Genomic DNA, 16,325 nt, shown 5'->3' on the forward strand with positions numbered 1-16,325 from the left:
CCAACGAAGAGCTCCAGGGTCTGGACACGAAGTAAAGGATTTTCGCCTGAGTGGAGTGGTACTTTCGATTGCTCGATTTCAACTTGATTTTATTATACAATTTTTTGGTTTATATACCTACTTTCCTAAAGCTAGCTATTTACAAATAATCGCTATGCTATATTTCACCCTAAGGAGGAAAATTTGGTAAAAAAACCAAAATTTTTTCTCGCTAGGGTATAGCATAGTGCTTTCGCATAGGCCTGCTAAGCCAAGACAAGTTTCGGTTTCACTGTGTCTCATCGGCATAAACAGAACTTCTGCTCGAACGGGACATCACGTCTGATCAGTCGTTCGATTGAAACACAAAGTGTGTTTTAGTTTTAAGGGATTTGCGTTAAGCCGGCGCTAATCTATTCCGACAATAAGTTAGTGTTGGTTTCTGATGAGGCGAAGCCGAAACGCAACACAGTATACAAATAATCGATTTTTGAATCGATTTTATTTGGATTTGTTTTGGTACAGAATGTTAACAACGAATATTATTGTCAACTCTGCAAAAATGTTTTATTATCCTAGCCACCGCGCGAAGGCAAATATCGATATAATTACCGTCTTCGAATGCGCTGTGACCGGCAGTGGCACCGAGAATGCCGACGAAGCATATATGACCCCTGCGTGAGCGCGCATTGACTTTTCGTTGGGCGCACTCGAATGTAATTTGATTTTCCTTCTGCCTCTTTAGGTCAGAACGAACTGTTCTATGTTGCGGCGGTTTGTTTTGATTCTGCCGAACGGTTTTTTTTTTGTGCTCGCTGCGAACAGCTGTTTGTGATTTTGCGTCGGCGACACTGTCACTTTGGAACCACTATGTGAGGCTGAGGCGCCTCGTCTCTTTTCCATTAAGATTGCCAGTGTTTTTAAAGCAGAAGTATTAACTCCCGAGCATGTTTTCGCCGCCGCCAGAAATGTCCCTTTGCAAACACAGACTTTTGGTCAAATGGACGTGGATGATACGATGATTACGAGAGCAGCCCGCCAACTGAAGTCAACTCACAAACCAAGACCAGATTGAATACCGTCCGTTTTTTAAAGCATCATATCGCCTACTTGCTGTCTCCACTCCGTCACCTTTTCCAACTGTCCTTATCCAAGGGGGGTTTCCCTTCGTGCTGGAAATATGCGCATATGTTTCCTGTATATAAAAAAGAGAAAAGAAATAGACATCGAAAACTACCGCGGCATCACATCACTATGTGCTGTTTCAAAACTGTTTGAACTTGTCGTCATGGAGCCTCTTTTCACCCACTGCAAGCAATACCTCAGCGATGACCAACACGGTTTCATGCCCGGACGGTCGACCACTACGAATTTGCTATGTCTTACATCATACATCACTGCGCGCATGGCGGAACGAAATCAAACGAACGTTATTTACACTGATCTATCGGCAGCATTCGATAAGATTAATATGTATATGCAGATTCGTTCGATGGCTGATGCCCATTTCCTGCAAAATCAACTGGACAGTTTCGCAGCTTCGTGCGATTTAAATCCAATAATCATCAACCCGAGTAAATGTTCGGTGATTTCCTTCACATGGAAAAAGCAACCGATTCGTTTCAAATATACCTTGGGATGTTGAAATCGATCGTGTCACACACGTTAAAGATCTTGGAGTCATACTGGATAACCAACTCACTTTCAAGCAACACGTCTCGTTCATCGTCGGTAAAGCATCACAAACACTGGGCCTCATCATGCGTATAGCTTCACTTCACCGACGTATATTGCCTAAAGTCGTTATACTGCGCACATTTATGCCCAATCATCGAGTTGCAAGACCATCTAAAATCGCTGTTCAAGGTATATTATCGAAAATATGACATGATTGCTTTTTAAATAATTTCAATTCTTTTCTTCAAACTACTAACACGAACTCTTGTTCTTTAAAACCTTTTTTCAGAGTCCTTCGAAACATTAACCGTCATTGCAGTACCTTCCAAATTCGTTCCATTTTTCTACCAAGGTAAATAATAAAAAAGAAATCATTTGTATGATTTTTTCTGATAATCAATCTATCATATGTATTTTCAGAGTCGATAGAAGCACCCATTTCTGAAACGATCGTTACCACTTACAACGCACCTTTGTCAGACGATAATGAAATTCTTACACAACTTAAGGAGAAATATAAAGAAACAAGAGACAGCAATGAGCGATACAGGATTTTAACCACACTTCCCAAAAGTAGGACTACATATAGAATAATGCAGATGTTCAATGTTTCTCAATATATGGCCAACAAGGCAAAAGCATTGCAGAAAGAGAAAGGAATAATGGTGGTGTCTGAAAAGAGTTTAAGCTCTGCGGCAATAGGAAAAGAAACGGTAACATGTGTTACGAATTTTTATAATAGTGACGATGTGAGCCGCGTCTGTGCAGGGAAAAGGGATTATTTAATATCTAACAATGAAGAAGGTAAAATTTACGTACAGAGAAGATTAGTTTTGTGTAATTTGCAGGAGGCGTATTCTATCTTCAAAAATACTTATCCTGATATTAAAATAGGATTTTCCAGGGGGTGAGTCGCTTAGCACAAATCGAATTGTGCTCACAAACAAACAGCGTGGTAGCTTGTGCCGCAATGTGCCACGATGTGCCACGCTGTGCCATGGTGTTCAGTAAAACAAAAGCAATGGTTACTATGATTATTCAACAACACTTTGTTGACAGTTTTTGAGTTGTCAAAAGTGTGCCACATTGTGCCACACATTGTGGTAACGAGTGAAATGATCGTGTATTACTGTGAATCGCAATTTTATACCGTGTTCTTTCACTAGATAGACTCACACTTGCGCGGATATGCGTAGCGCAGTTCACTCCGAAATTCTTTCGGTGTATTTTCGGTGTAACTTTACCAGACTTTTCACTAGCAGGTAGCCCACGGCTACCGCCACGAGAACACATAGGGCGGTAAGCTTGAAGCTAGTTAGGTGATACAGTGTGTATGGCACACTGTTCTAAGCGACTCACCCCTTGGGATTTTCCATGTTCGCTAATAATCGTCCAAAACACTGCATTTTGGCAAGGACAAGTGGCACGCATACCGTATGCGTATGTATATATCATCAAAACATTAAACTTATTTTCAAAACATTACAAAGCAGTAAATCACTTCCAGATGGTGTTAACTCCTATCATGATTTGTTTCCAAAAATAATTTGTGAAAATTCGAGCGAACAATGTTGGTTGCAGTGTTGCGGAAACTGCCCTGGAACGCAAATTTTAGCGACAGAACTAATGAGTATTCTTAGTAACGGAAATATTGAATCACTAAAATTCAAACAATGGCGTCCATTAGAAAGATGCATTATGGAGTTAGTTGAAACGGACACACAAGAATTTATTGATACTTTTCTAGAAAAATTATTCAATATATTGCCGCATAACTTTATAGCTGAGCAACAAGCAAACTACTTGAAACACATCAAAAGCAATTTGAAAGCTACAGAATGCATCATTATATGTGATTTTTCGGACAATTATTCTTTCGTTGTGCAGGATGCAGTTCAAGGCTTCTATTGGGTAAACACTCAATGTACTATTCACCCTTGTGCTATTTATTTTAAAGACGAAGAATCGGACGATTTGAAGTTTACTAGTTTTATTGCAATTGCGGACTTCACTAAAAATAATCATGTCGCAGCTCGTTTATCTTTGACTCATTGTTTAGCGTTCATAAAAGTTAAATTGCCAGGCTTACAACAGATTTACTTTTTCTCAGATGGATCCGGAAGCCAATACAAAAATAAAATGACGGCATCTAATTTGTGCAATACGCAAATAGATTTTGGCATTGATGCCGAATGGAATTTTTTCGCAACTTGTCATGGAAAGGGTCCTTGTGATGCTTTGGGAGGAGTATTGAATCGAAATGCTACGAAAGCGAATTTGCAAGGCTATCATATAACAACAGCCCAAGATCTTTATTCATGGGCTATTTCTAAGCCAGATTCAAAAATACACTATCAGCTTTTTTTCGAATACAATAAAATGGAAAAATGTTAAAAAATCGTTATACACGCGTAAAGCAAATTTCGGGAACACAGTCATTCCATAGTTTTAAGTCTCAAAATGAAAACTATATTATTGTCAAACGGTATTCATTTTCGACGGAAGAAATATATGTTAAATTGTAGCTAAAGAAATGAAATGCCTTGTGAAAAATAAAACGAATAAAGTTATAAAAATGATTTACTTATTTCGCTTCATGCTTCTTCTGAATTTTTGATACAAAGATAGATAATGCCGAAATATGACCCTTTTAAAACCACCAGGGTTTTAATTGAAGTGGAATTTTTAACCAAAGCTGACGCTCGGTAAAAACATTTTGAAGCAAGCATCGAGGGTCGAGGGTCTGCAATGTCTAAACTTTTTTCTAAGTGGTTAATGGACAGCCCCCAGGTTGAAACGCATGTTGCACCCAGCTTGTAAGTAAATCATATCTTTCTTTATTCACAGTTGCTGTGACTCGCTGGAAGTGTATGGTGAACTACCATGCGGTTACATCGTTTCCATGCATGTGGGTGTATACATAGATAAATATAAATATAAAAGTATGGAGTATTCAAGGACCCTCGCAGTGAAAATCAAGAAAAACCATTTAATGCGTATTTTGTTCATATAAAACTCAATATTTTTTAAAGTTAATATTTTTTCTTGAAACTACATTTATATACCTTTCATTTGACCTATAATCCATGAAAATCGGTTCAGTGGTTCAAAAGTTATGAATTTTTAAAAAAATAAACTTTTGAAAAATCACGATTTTTTTAACCCGTCTAACGTGAAAAGGGACACCCTAATGACGAAATACAAAAAATATTGACAATTTTCGCGAAATTCGTTATTCAATCCGTTGGATCATATTGTTGGAAGGAGACTCTATGATTCCCGCGGATACTGAGTAAGTGTGATTGCCTACGGGTCCGCCACCTCCCTTTTGGCCTTTTATACAGCAATATGCTGAATGTAGAATAGTTACGAAATTTGAGCGCACGTTAAGTGGAGCCGTACGCAGAGCAAGACTCAAGCTAGGATGGTGGCTATCCACATACATACATACATACAACTGTACACACTGCACGTACATTAGAGTGACAGAAAAAAAATGACCCCCATCGGCCCACCCCTGAGTCGATTCCTAGTCCCACCAGGAGTGTCTGCTCCAAATTTGAGCCAAATCGAACAAGTCTAGCTACCGGACCAACGTGCTTGAAGTTTGTATGGGATTTTTCGACAATTTACATGGAGAAAACCCACTTGCTCACATTTTCGCCGCTAGGTGGCACTGTATACATCAGATTATCACCAAAAGTGAAACTTAAGAAGATAATTTTATTATCTACAACTTTGTTGAAGACTGCAAAGCGATCCGACTCCAATAGGAAAAGTTATTAAACTTTTAACGAAGTGATGTCTGAGTCAGTTTTGCATGGGGCCTAGCAGTGCATGGTAGTGTATCAGTACTAGGTTCTAAAAAACTAAACATTTTTATGGAATAATGGTTAGATCTAGCTGAATAGTATGTTCGGAAGAATTGCAGTACATAATACGAGTTATGTTTTGGTTAGAAAATTGTAGTTCCACATCTGACCGCATAGATGGCGCCAACACTAACTTTTCAACGAAGAGAGATAGAAATTAGGTGTCTTCTACAAAGTTGTAGAACAAGAATATTGCAGTAATATTTCCAAACATTTCGATATTCTATCTCTCTCCGTTGAAAAGTTAGTGATGGCGCCATCTATGTGATCACAGATTGAACTAAAATTTTCTAACCAAAACATAACTCGTATTATGTACTGCAATTCTTCCGAACATACTATTCAGCTAATTCTAACCATTAATCCACAAAAATGTTTAGTTTGTTAGAACCTAGTACTGATACACTATCATGCACTGCTAGGCCCCATTCAAAACTGACTCAGACATCACTTCGTTAAAAGTTTAATAACTTTTCCTATTGAAGTCGGATCGCTTGGCAGTCTTCAACAAAGTTGTAGACAATAGAATTATCTTCTTAAGTTTCACTTTTGGTGATAATCTGATGTATACAGTGCCACCTAGCGGCGAAAATGTGAGCAAGAGGGTTTTCTCCATGTAAATTGTCGAAAAATCCCATACAAACTTCAAGCACTTCAAGATTTGCTTCAAATTTGGAGCAAGTACTCCTGGTGGGACTAGGAATCGACTCAGGGGTGGGCCGATTGTGTTTTCAAAAATTCATTATTTTTCTGGGCAGTCTAACGTACATAAATCTTAAAATAATTACCATAAAACATTTTTTCATTCACTGTACAAAGATTTACTAAAAATATTTACTCGCACAAATAACATTATCATCCGGTGTATCCAGTTCTTGAAATGGGATCAGTCCGTCTTACTTGTGTCGATATTCTGCTTCACATCATCCTGGTTTATCGTATTACAATGGTCCACATTTTTCGTCTCTTAACTTTTGTATTGATTCCGTTTTTCTGCTCCACCTCGTCTTATCCATTGTCCACCAAATTCGGCATCCATTCTTCTAACAAAGCCACATTGAGCTTCCACATGATGTCCCAACTAATTTATTCAGTTGTTACCACCAATTGGGATTCCCACTGTCCATCAACAATAATAATTAGATATTCAACGTGGTTTTTTTTATTTCGGCGCAAGCTAAGGGAAATATTCGAAAAAACTGTCACTGATGTTCTTTCACTAGATAGACTCACACTTGCGCGGATATGCGTAGCGCAGTTCGCTCCGAAATTCTTTCGGTGTATTTCCGGTGTAACTTTACCAGACTTTTCACTAGCGGGTTGCCCACGGCTACCGCCACGAGAACACATAGGGCGGTAAGCTTGAAGCTAGTTGGTACCGCAACACTGTACTATCTTTGATTTTAGGCAGGAGTTTAGTCCGGTCTAAGACGTTAGTACCTATCATTGCAAAAATGGCTGCATCCTCAAGCCAAACGAAAACAGTGTAAAAGGCCGCCATGTTCCTCTTGCATACATTTCAATAATTTGAATCAACTTTTCGACCTTCATGTGCAAAATTATGGCCCATGTTGCACACAAACCATATGAGGGCAAGTATGCAAGTTTTATCCCGTACGAAAAACAGGTATAATCGAGTTTTAAATAACATTTTTGATATTCTTTATCGTCATTTCAAAACGCCACGTCGAAGTTATATTGCAGGTTAGCAGAAATCGAGTCATTTTGAAACAAACAACAAAATTTCGAAAAAAAAAATTATAATTGGATGCAGAGCTACATTAAGCAAAAATTGTTTTCCTTTGTTAGTTTACTCATTGCTATCAACATGAGTGAAGCTGTTTAATTTGCCAACATTTTTTTAGTTATTTTAACAAGAGGGAAAGAAAAGAAAATATTACATCTCAATTTGTACCCTTTTCTAGTTATATCTTCTCACAAAGAACACAATAAGCAAGTGGAAGTTTACTTATACTGTTACTGCTTTCGAATGAGTTCAAACTAAGATTAAATAAAAGATTGTAAATAAAATCATGTCATACCACCTAATGCCGTTTTCATGGAAAAGCACCAGGGCAGTAGATTGCACTGGCTTTGCACTGGCCATCATATAACAACAGCCCAAGATCTTTATTCATGGGCTATTTCTAAGCCAGATTCAAAAATACACTATCAGCTTTTTTCAGAATCCGAATACAATAAAATGGAAAAAAGTTAAAAAAATCGTTATACACGTGTAAAGCAAATTTCGGGAACACAGTCATTCCATAGTTTTAAGCTGGCTTTGCGCTTTCTAGCAGAAGTGAGAATGAAACACGTCTAGTGGTCTGCTCTTCTGCACACCACACAGTGGTCAAAATGAGCAAATTTATGCCTTTAATTATTTTGTGGCTCAACTATAGGGTTTTGAGTTTTGATGATTTCAGACAAGTTTTTGGAGTTATTAAGGCGGATTTTTTGAAGTAGACGGTCATGTTCCAAAATGAAGCGTCAAGGCATTTCTGAAATATAACTTTTTACTGAAAGGAGATAGGCGGTTTGAGTCTTCAGTTGTAAAAAATGGATTTTTTAATAATTTACCTGAAGATATTAACTCTCTATCTACAGCTGTTTCGTTGTTATGAGAAGTTTTCCAATGAACCTCATAAAAATCAGTTTATTTAAAATAACTTTTGTCGTATTCATTTCTCTACAACCATGTTTTTCACAATGTTTTAGATATTGTAAAAACCCACAACTTTGTTGAATATTTTAAGACGATCCGATGTTTATAAAAAGAGTTAGAGCTGTTTCTTTGATTAAAATGTCATATTTCTTAACAAGTTTTCTAAAAAAGTTGCAAAAATATGCAAATGAAATAATGTTATCTTGAAAGCATAGGCGTGCGCAGCCTTTTCCATTAGGGGGGCTAACAGCTTAAAAAATTTCAGTTATGTCAAGCCTTCATTATCAGTTGGATTTCTGGTAGAGATTCGATTGTAAAACAGTTATTTTATTTTGTAATTGAATTTTACGTTGTTTCATTTATTTCCTAAATTTAGAAGAAATTAACATCAAACATTTTCAACTTCCTTGAAAAAAAAATTCTCGTGGTCTTTAGCGTAAAATAATATTCACGTTTTTTGCAATATTATTTTTTTTGAAGTTTATAAAATTGAACATTTTTCAATCACAGATAACATTTGAACTATTGATGCAAGGAATTTTTCTACAAATAATTAAAGTTTTGTTTTGGTATGAGCAGTCTGAAAAAAATTATAAAACATTTTTTTATCATTTGACTTATGTATCCTGCACTAAGCAAGGCTAATTTAAAATCTAAAAGGGTAGCGATTTTTGGAAGTATGATTTATCATAATACGTTATCAGAAAAAAATGATGCGTATTTATTGTGGTTTAAAGACACAATGTGGGTTATTGCGGTTTTTATTCCTCTCGAATGAAAATTTGAACTTTGAGCACGATACCTGCCTTTAATTTCTGCACAAGCTCCTGATCAACATCGCCGGCTGCTTTTTTCCAGCATCTAGTCACTGAAATAACATCGTTAGCCATGTTTCCATTCTATATATTTAGAGTACATAGACTTGGTTTGGGTGGAATTCCTATATACTTCGATTGTGTGGAATTCCGGGAGGTTAGGGGGTTCAACCCATTCTCATGTACGTCTACGTCATTATCCCGGTACAGCTATTGAACATTCTTACTGTAGTGGTTACTCGTCAAATCTGACAAAAACCTAATTAGCCGCTAGACGCTTTTCAGACCATCATTCATGTATAACTCGTTGTTGGTTGTGATGAAAATTGGAGTCATGTGGTTATAAATGCAAATTCACTGCCAGATGATACACTTTTTCCGGCAAACTTGTCCGCAACAACAATTTTATACTTCTTGGGAACATCTCAGTGACAGGGGCGGCGAAACAATTTACGCCCGAGTGGGTAGAAAGCATAGGGTGAGGGGTCCATTAGTAAGGATTTTTTCCCTTTTCGCAATGCACACGCTTACATTACATTCACATTAAATCACGTTCGTTTATGCAATTGGAATTATGGTACATCGATGTTTTCAAATGTGTGTAGTGCGAGATACATGCGTTGCACATCTAAATCTTTTGAAATGGTTCAAAATTTCGAGTGGGTAATTACCCACTCGGTTATTTTCGAGTGGGTAGTACTACTTATACTACCCACGCTTTCCACCGGCCCTTTTCAGTGATCTTTGGCAACATTAAACTTATGTCCCGGAAGCTGTTTAAAGTCAAATTTGACATACGTTTCATCAGCCTTTTATTGCATTTATTGAATTTGTTCAGATCATGATCATACGTCATTCAGACCCGCGATTTTGGCCATAATATTTTGCTTTACGGTCCAGTTTGATTGCTTGATAGCGCTATACTTGAAAAATAGTTCCCACATCCATGCCCTAAATTCCTGGATTAGCTTTGAAAACCTTCATGAGTCCTGGCGCAGTTTCTGGTACCGCTTCGACGACACCACTTCGACGATACGATGGCATCTTCTGAACAGCAGACAAACATTACTTGAAATCTGTTTGTAATGAACATATAGAGATGGAGGTGAAGTAAGAAGTATCGTTATTCTACATTCGTTAGCTTCAAATGTTTCCAACTTCGACTTTTTTTGTAAATTTTAAGAATTATGTTGGGAAAATTTGGTTAAAAAATCAGAGTGATTCTCAACACACGAGCTATTTCAATTTTAATTTTTCTTGAAGATACAAAACTCAACAATGTGAAAAGTTTTATAACTGTACAAAAAACCAAAAATAAGCAAAATCAATAAAAAGTACTATTAACTAGAGGAAAAATCCATAAAAAATTCATTTGGGATATAAAAAACAACAAAAATTCGTATCTCTTTTGAATTTACGTAATCAGATCAAAATATTTACGAAATATAATATTTCTCTTTCTATCTCGCCAGGATTCGGTAGTGGGTTTTGGTTCTGACGACGTAAATTATAGTGCATTCCAAAAAAATGTATGACCTTTGTTAATCTATTAATTGTGATATATTATCTCCACTCTAGGATTTATGCTTAGAAATAATTTTTATCTAGCTTTTAATTTTTTTTAATTTTGTTTTATGATGGGCCCTATTCTCATAGTTACGTCACTCAGTGACTAGAAGGAATTTTTCTTCAATTCACTAGGTGACGTGATTGTGAGAATAGAGCCCGATATCTATTTTTTCAGGACCTTATATTGAATGAATTCTGACCTCACCTCAATTCTCACCTATATTTGCACCAAAAATTACTTTTTTAATTTATAAAAAAATCTCTATCTGTAGTATTGGGTGAATCTCTAATCGGTTTATAACAAAAATGAAGACAGACAATATCTTCTGAGCAACTCCAAGAATCAAGAAAAAATAGAAAATCCTCTTTCTATAGGAAAAAAATATTATTAGGAAAGGAATCAATTTTTTTCGAAAACATTGCTATTTGTAGCGACCGAACAATCCGGATATTTGATGCAAAGCATGGTCAAATGCATTATAGATATTCTGGAAGCCACTCTCCAATCACACTCCACACACATATATTCTTCGATTGCATCCCTTTAGCGAGAGCAACGCTTTCCCCAAAAGTCGACGACGCCTTGCAGATTGTGTACCTACGTGTTACATTCCCAAAAGCCTCCCGACGTAACCCTGCTTGTATAATCAGCTCGTTGCTCATGCTACAGGGTCATTATTAGGTTGGTAGAACTTATGTTTAGTCATTTAGTCGCTGATCGATGCCAATTCCGTAGTCTTTCATGAAACCAAGAAGCATGTGATTATGGTTTCGTTTCTTCATACACTGTATCGTATCGTATTTTCGAGTGCATCTCATTCAATTTATTTTTTTTATTCAATTCATTTATTTGATAAGGCACGTTGCGTTAGCTTAAAGGTGCCAATTTTGTTTTGTTTTACATTTTAAATTACTTAAAACTAGAGGATTACATATTGATTTTTTTAAATGAAACTAATGCGATTTTATAACTATAGCTACACAAGGGGATAATATGATTTTCGTAAGATTTAGTTTTTTTGGCAATATATAGGTCATTTAGTTTTTTTTTGGCAATATGGTTTGACATTTTTATCAGTGAGATTATTGGAGCAAATAATGTTTAACTAAGGGGGACAATTTTTTACGACTATCTTAAAAGTAGGAATAACTAGAGGGCATGAATGAATTTTGTTAAGATTTGTAATTAGAGTTATTTTTTGTGGGTAGTAGAGTTGGGCATTTTCAACGAGATTATATAATATAATAGTTAAAACTAGAAGAGACAGAAAGAGCTAAATGCTTCGTGAGGATAATTGGGGGGGATGGTGGGGTTGGGGTGTTACTTCTGGGTATAAGAGTCAGGGGAGGGAGGGTAGACAAAGATGGCAGGAAGAGAAAATTATTTCAGTTTCAGACACCGGGAGATCAACGGATGGATTACAAACTCTGGTGGCCTTCATCAGGAGGAATCATGCACTGGGACGCCGGGTGGTCCTCCTCAAGATGGCAGGGGTTTTTCCAGACGATTTCAGCTCAGATGTGGATCGGCTACATTTCGAGTTGAGCGTGTTATGTTCGTGCTGTAGGTCCCATGTTTGTTGGCTCATTCGATACAGATGCTTTGATACAGGTGGAAGAGGGTTCTGAGAATGATAAGGAAAATAAGAAGGGGTGGTTAGACTTGTATATTGATGGTTTTCACAAAGGTGTATATAAGGGACATATAGAGGACATCGCGGCTTGCCAGCACATCTCGAACCGGGACGTTGGTTGGTCTTCCTCGGGCCCGCAGGGTATCCATTAGCCGAGACCTGGCGGAACTGTACTCGGTGCACGCCCAGACAATGTGCTCGATGTCGTGGTAGCCGTCGCCACAAGCGCAGATACCACTATCCACAAGCCCAATACACCGGAGATGTGCATCTAGCGTGTAATGGTTTGCCATGAATCGGGACATCACACGAATGAAGTCACGACCCACATCCATCCCCTTGAACCAAGGTTTCGTCGATACCTTAGGGATTATCGAATGTAACCACCTTCCTAGCTCCTCCTTCAATTTATCTTTTAATCTGATCAGCAGCCCGCAAGTAGTATTGTCATAAGGCAATGGTCCGTAGTTTGTCTTCTGGTAACCCGCTGTGGTAATCACTGATAAAATATTCTGTCAATAAGCGCTGTTTGCTAAACAGAACACGTGAGAGTAGCTTATAAGCGATATTGAGGCACTTTATGTCTCGATAGTTATCACAGCCGAGTCAGTAGATTCCAAACCATTCCGAATGCAGTTTTTTCCGTTTTAAAACTCCTGAATATTTTTTTACACTGCCTCTAGCATACTAGTCCATAATTCTCAAGCCTTATGCATCCCTGTCATGATTGTCTTTTTCAGCGGCGTTCAGTACACTACACTGTTCTAACATAAAACCAGTTTGAGCAATAAGCTCCTAGTCTGATTTTTCTCATCTGTTGCTCGTTGGTACTCCACATCGAACCAGTTTCCTCGTGTGTCATCCGATAGTTATGTGACTGCTGAACTGGTCGCCCTATGAACGTGCTGCTACGTTGCGATCAGGTGATCTCTTATTGGTCATTCCTCAAAACTTTTTGTCCTAAAGCCGGAGTTATATATCTCAGGCTTTCCATGAAATAAGAAATTTAAACGTATATTTTTTGGTATTCACTATTAAACTATGTTTATTAATATATTTTTTCAATTTGCCAAAGTGATCTTTTCATATGTTTTATAAGCATTTTTTCTGTAAATAAAACTTCCAACTTCAATATATGGGTTTCATTCTAGGGAAAATAACCCATTAATTATGGTAGCAGATACCATCATGATGCATTGCTTTTTCAGTAGGTCACACTCAAAAAAAAAATATAACAAATTAACATAAAAACTACAAAATGAGTAAACCGTTTTGGAACATGCATCCCAAAAACCTATTTTCATATTTCTCATTCGTGTAATGAAGAGTTCTTGCACAGTTTCTTTTTTCCGTTTTAAATTTAGAGCCATAGTACTCAAGTGAGAGCAAGGATTTAAAATATACAGATCGAAAAACTAGAAGTGATAGGGTCATTAGGAACAGGCTTAAAATCTTCTGGACAAATCATTTATCTTCTGTTGGTAGGAGTTGAGCTTAGGCAGAGTTACTACGAATTGGTCAAATCTACCAACATGTCTCACGGCAACAGCAGAGTTGTTCCTCTTTAGCATGAGAACCGACAGATTTCCTATCTATATATTCCGAATCCTTTCATAACTAGAATTTTTATAACTTTTGCTACATAGTAATCTCTAGCTAATTTAATGCGTTTAAAGGAAAAAAATAGAAGTAGAATACGTTGTTATCCAAACAAATAACATCTATATAATTCCAAAAGTTCATCTATTATTACATTTTATATTACTGTTAAGTTTTAGAAGAAAATTGAATGTTTCTCTTGTTATCGTTTTCCATCTAATACCTCATGGAATCGCCATATATGCCTTTGTAATAAAAAGTTTAAATTTTTAGTTAATGCAAAAAATGAAATTGATCATGAGTACTCTTATATTTTTAAGTCAGTAACCGAATTTTTGCTGCAATTACCGCTTTTTCTCAGAAAACATATCTTGTTATCGATAGAGATTCCTGATTTCAACGAACTTGCGCCAACTGTTGATTTTAACGAGGCGTTCTAAGATTACACGGCTTGTTTAAACAAAATGAGTTATGCAGTAAGATTCACATGTTTCTCGTATGTCTTCAACAATATAATCATACTTACAAAAGTTTTTAAATTTCCAGAACATTAGGGGGGGGGGCTATAGACCCCCCTAGCCCCCCTTGAGCACGCCAATGCTTAAAAGTACTAACAATCTACTACAAAATCCTAAAGGAGTGGTTAGTATCTGTTAGTATCCAAGAATGTTATAAAAGAATGAAACGGCGAGCATTTGAGTTTTTTCTTCAGCACTATCTGGCTTCCTTATATTCAACCATTTTATATGTACTGTATTCAAAATTATTTTAGTTATTATAATCAATTAATGAGTTATTGTAAAAGTAATACCATAATTTAACAAAAAGTACTCGTAGTTCCATTGGAAATTGTGGGAAGAAGTACTGTACAAAATTTTGAAAAAATTGGTCCAGAAGATTCTGAGTTATGATGCACACCTATTTTCTTAAAGTCTCCTCCACAGATTAACTCTCAATTATTTTCAATATTTTGCCACGAAAATTAGAAAAATTAAGTTCAAATGTTGCATTATTATATGAAAATTGACTAACGCTTTGTGTATCATCAAAATCTATTAAAAGCAATTTTCACCGAATGAACCTAATCTCTTACCCCCTCGTCGATATTTACATGAATATTTGCTTGGTATATTGTAAACCGGGTATAAGTGTAAAATTGAAATAAAGCAACTTCGATATTCATTGTTCGTCGGATGCTTCTATTCTATTTGATCTATATATTACTGACAATAAATTTTATGTGAGGCATTCCAGTATGCTTTCATTTTTTCAAGCATTTTCATGTAGCTGTTTATTAGTTAGCGATTTTGTTTGTCGTCGCAATTGGTAAACGTAAGTTGTTGCAGTTTTCGAGTAAAACCGAGGACGCTCCAAATAAAAATTTGCATAACAACGCAGACAACAGTTCATCGAAAGAGGATAGGATATCTAGATCATCATCATTCTATTATAGACCTTTGCTACTTTCCCATTATTTAAGATTGAATAGAATATAAACACTGTTAGAACTCAAATACTCCCCATTTTATTTGTGCGCAACATTCTTGGATATAAACGGATACTTGCCATTCCTTCATGACTTTGCAGTAGATTGACAGTACTTTCAACATAACATTATTTCATTTGCATATTTTTGCAACTTTTTTAGAAAACTGGCTAAGAAATATGACATTTTTAATCAAAGAAACATCTCTCTTTATATAAGCATCGGATCGTTTTAAAATGTCAACAAAGTTGTGACGTTTTATAATATCTAAAACATTGCAGAGAACACTGTTGTGGAGAAATAAATATGACAAAAGTTATTTCCAAAAAACAGATTTTTAAAGGGTGCTAACGAAAACTACTCATAACAACGAATCCGCTGTAGATAGATAGTTAGTATCTTCAGATAAATTACTTAAAATAGCATTTTCTACAACTTTGCTGAAGACTCAAACCGCCTATCTCCTTTCAGTAAAAAGTTATATTTCAGAAATGTCTTTACACTTCATTTTGGAACATGACCGTCTACTTCAAAAAATCCGCCTTAATAACTCCAAAAACTTGTCTGAAATCACCAAAACTCAAAACCCTATAGTTTAGCCACAAAATAATTAAAGGCATGAATTTGCTCATTTGGTCCACTGTGCACCAGTGCAATCCACTGGCCCGGGGTTTTTCAATGAAAAACCCCATAAGAAACACTTTTAGATATGACGGCAAACAATCCGTTCCAAATACTCTCATTCCGATCGTTATTTAAATGATATCGAAGCATGCTTATTTTGTTTCACTATCTCTAATTTTCCATCACATCTTGGACGATTAGTATTTCCGCTGTAGAAAAAAATGTCGTTTAATTTTCAGAGGTAGAACAGATACGCGCTGGGTATGAAAGAGTTGTGAAAGTTAAGACTGGACAGATGATTTGGCGAAATGGCGCAAAAAGTTGAATACGGAAGAATCGCCTAAATCGTGTCGGAACTTAAGAAGGTTTGTGTAAGGTATTATCGCAAAAAAATTGGAATCCTTT

At 36.4% G+C, this 16,325-nt stretch overlaps 2 protein-coding genes across 15 annotated transcripts in view; both read left to right on the forward strand.

Annotated features, from left to right (window-relative positions):
- The window catches only part of LOC131682870 (lysosomal-associated transmembrane protein 4B), an 897,979-nt gene that overhangs the window by 793,068 nt on the left and 88,586 nt on the right, over positions 1 to 16,325 (forward strand). The window contains exon 7 of one of the 14 annotated variants that reach the window (XM_058964650.1): positions 3,767 to 4,181. The exons of the other annotated variants lie outside the window; for them this stretch is intronic. Within the exon in view, the coding sequence (XP_058820633.1) occupies positions 3,767 to 4,050 (284 nt within the window). The 3' untranslated portion in view covers positions 4,051 to 4,181. Of the gene's footprint in view, positions 1 to 3,766; positions 4,182 to 16,325 lie in introns of those variants that run through there. 14 annotated transcript variants of the gene reach the window in all.
- On the forward strand, positions 1,577 to 3,757 carry LOC131682872 (uncharacterized). The gene is made up of 3 exons (XM_058964658.1): positions 1,577 to 1,845; positions 1,946 to 2,008; positions 2,077 to 3,757. The coding sequence occupies exons 1-3, from the start codon at positions 1,740 to 1,742 to the stop codon at positions 2,565 to 2,567; spliced, it is 660 nt and encodes a 219-aa protein (XP_058820641.1). The 5' UTR covers positions 1,577 to 1,739; the 3' UTR covers positions 2,568 to 3,757.

Source organism: Topomyia yanbarensis, chromosome 2, assembly GCF_030247195.1.
Source record: "Topomyia yanbarensis strain Yona2022 chromosome 2, ASM3024719v1, whole genome shotgun sequence".
NCBI classification, from domain to species: Eukaryota; Metazoa; Arthropoda; class Insecta; order Diptera; family Culicidae; genus Topomyia; species Topomyia yanbarensis.

Excerpts from the sequence above, each read along its gene's own strand:
- LOC131682872 (XM_058964658.1), top strand. The coding sequence starts at position 1,740 with ATGCGTATAGCTTCACTTCACCGACGTATATTGCCTAAAGTCGTTATA. Across the intron at positions 1,846-1,945 it reads ATCTAAAATCGCTGTTCAAG|AGTCCTTCGAAACATTAACC; the intron begins GTATATTATCGA and ends ACCTTTTTTCAG. Across the intron at positions 2,009-2,076 it reads CGTTCCATTTTTCTACCAAG|AGTCGATAGAAGCACCCATT; the intron begins GTAAATAATAAA and ends ATGTATTTTCAG.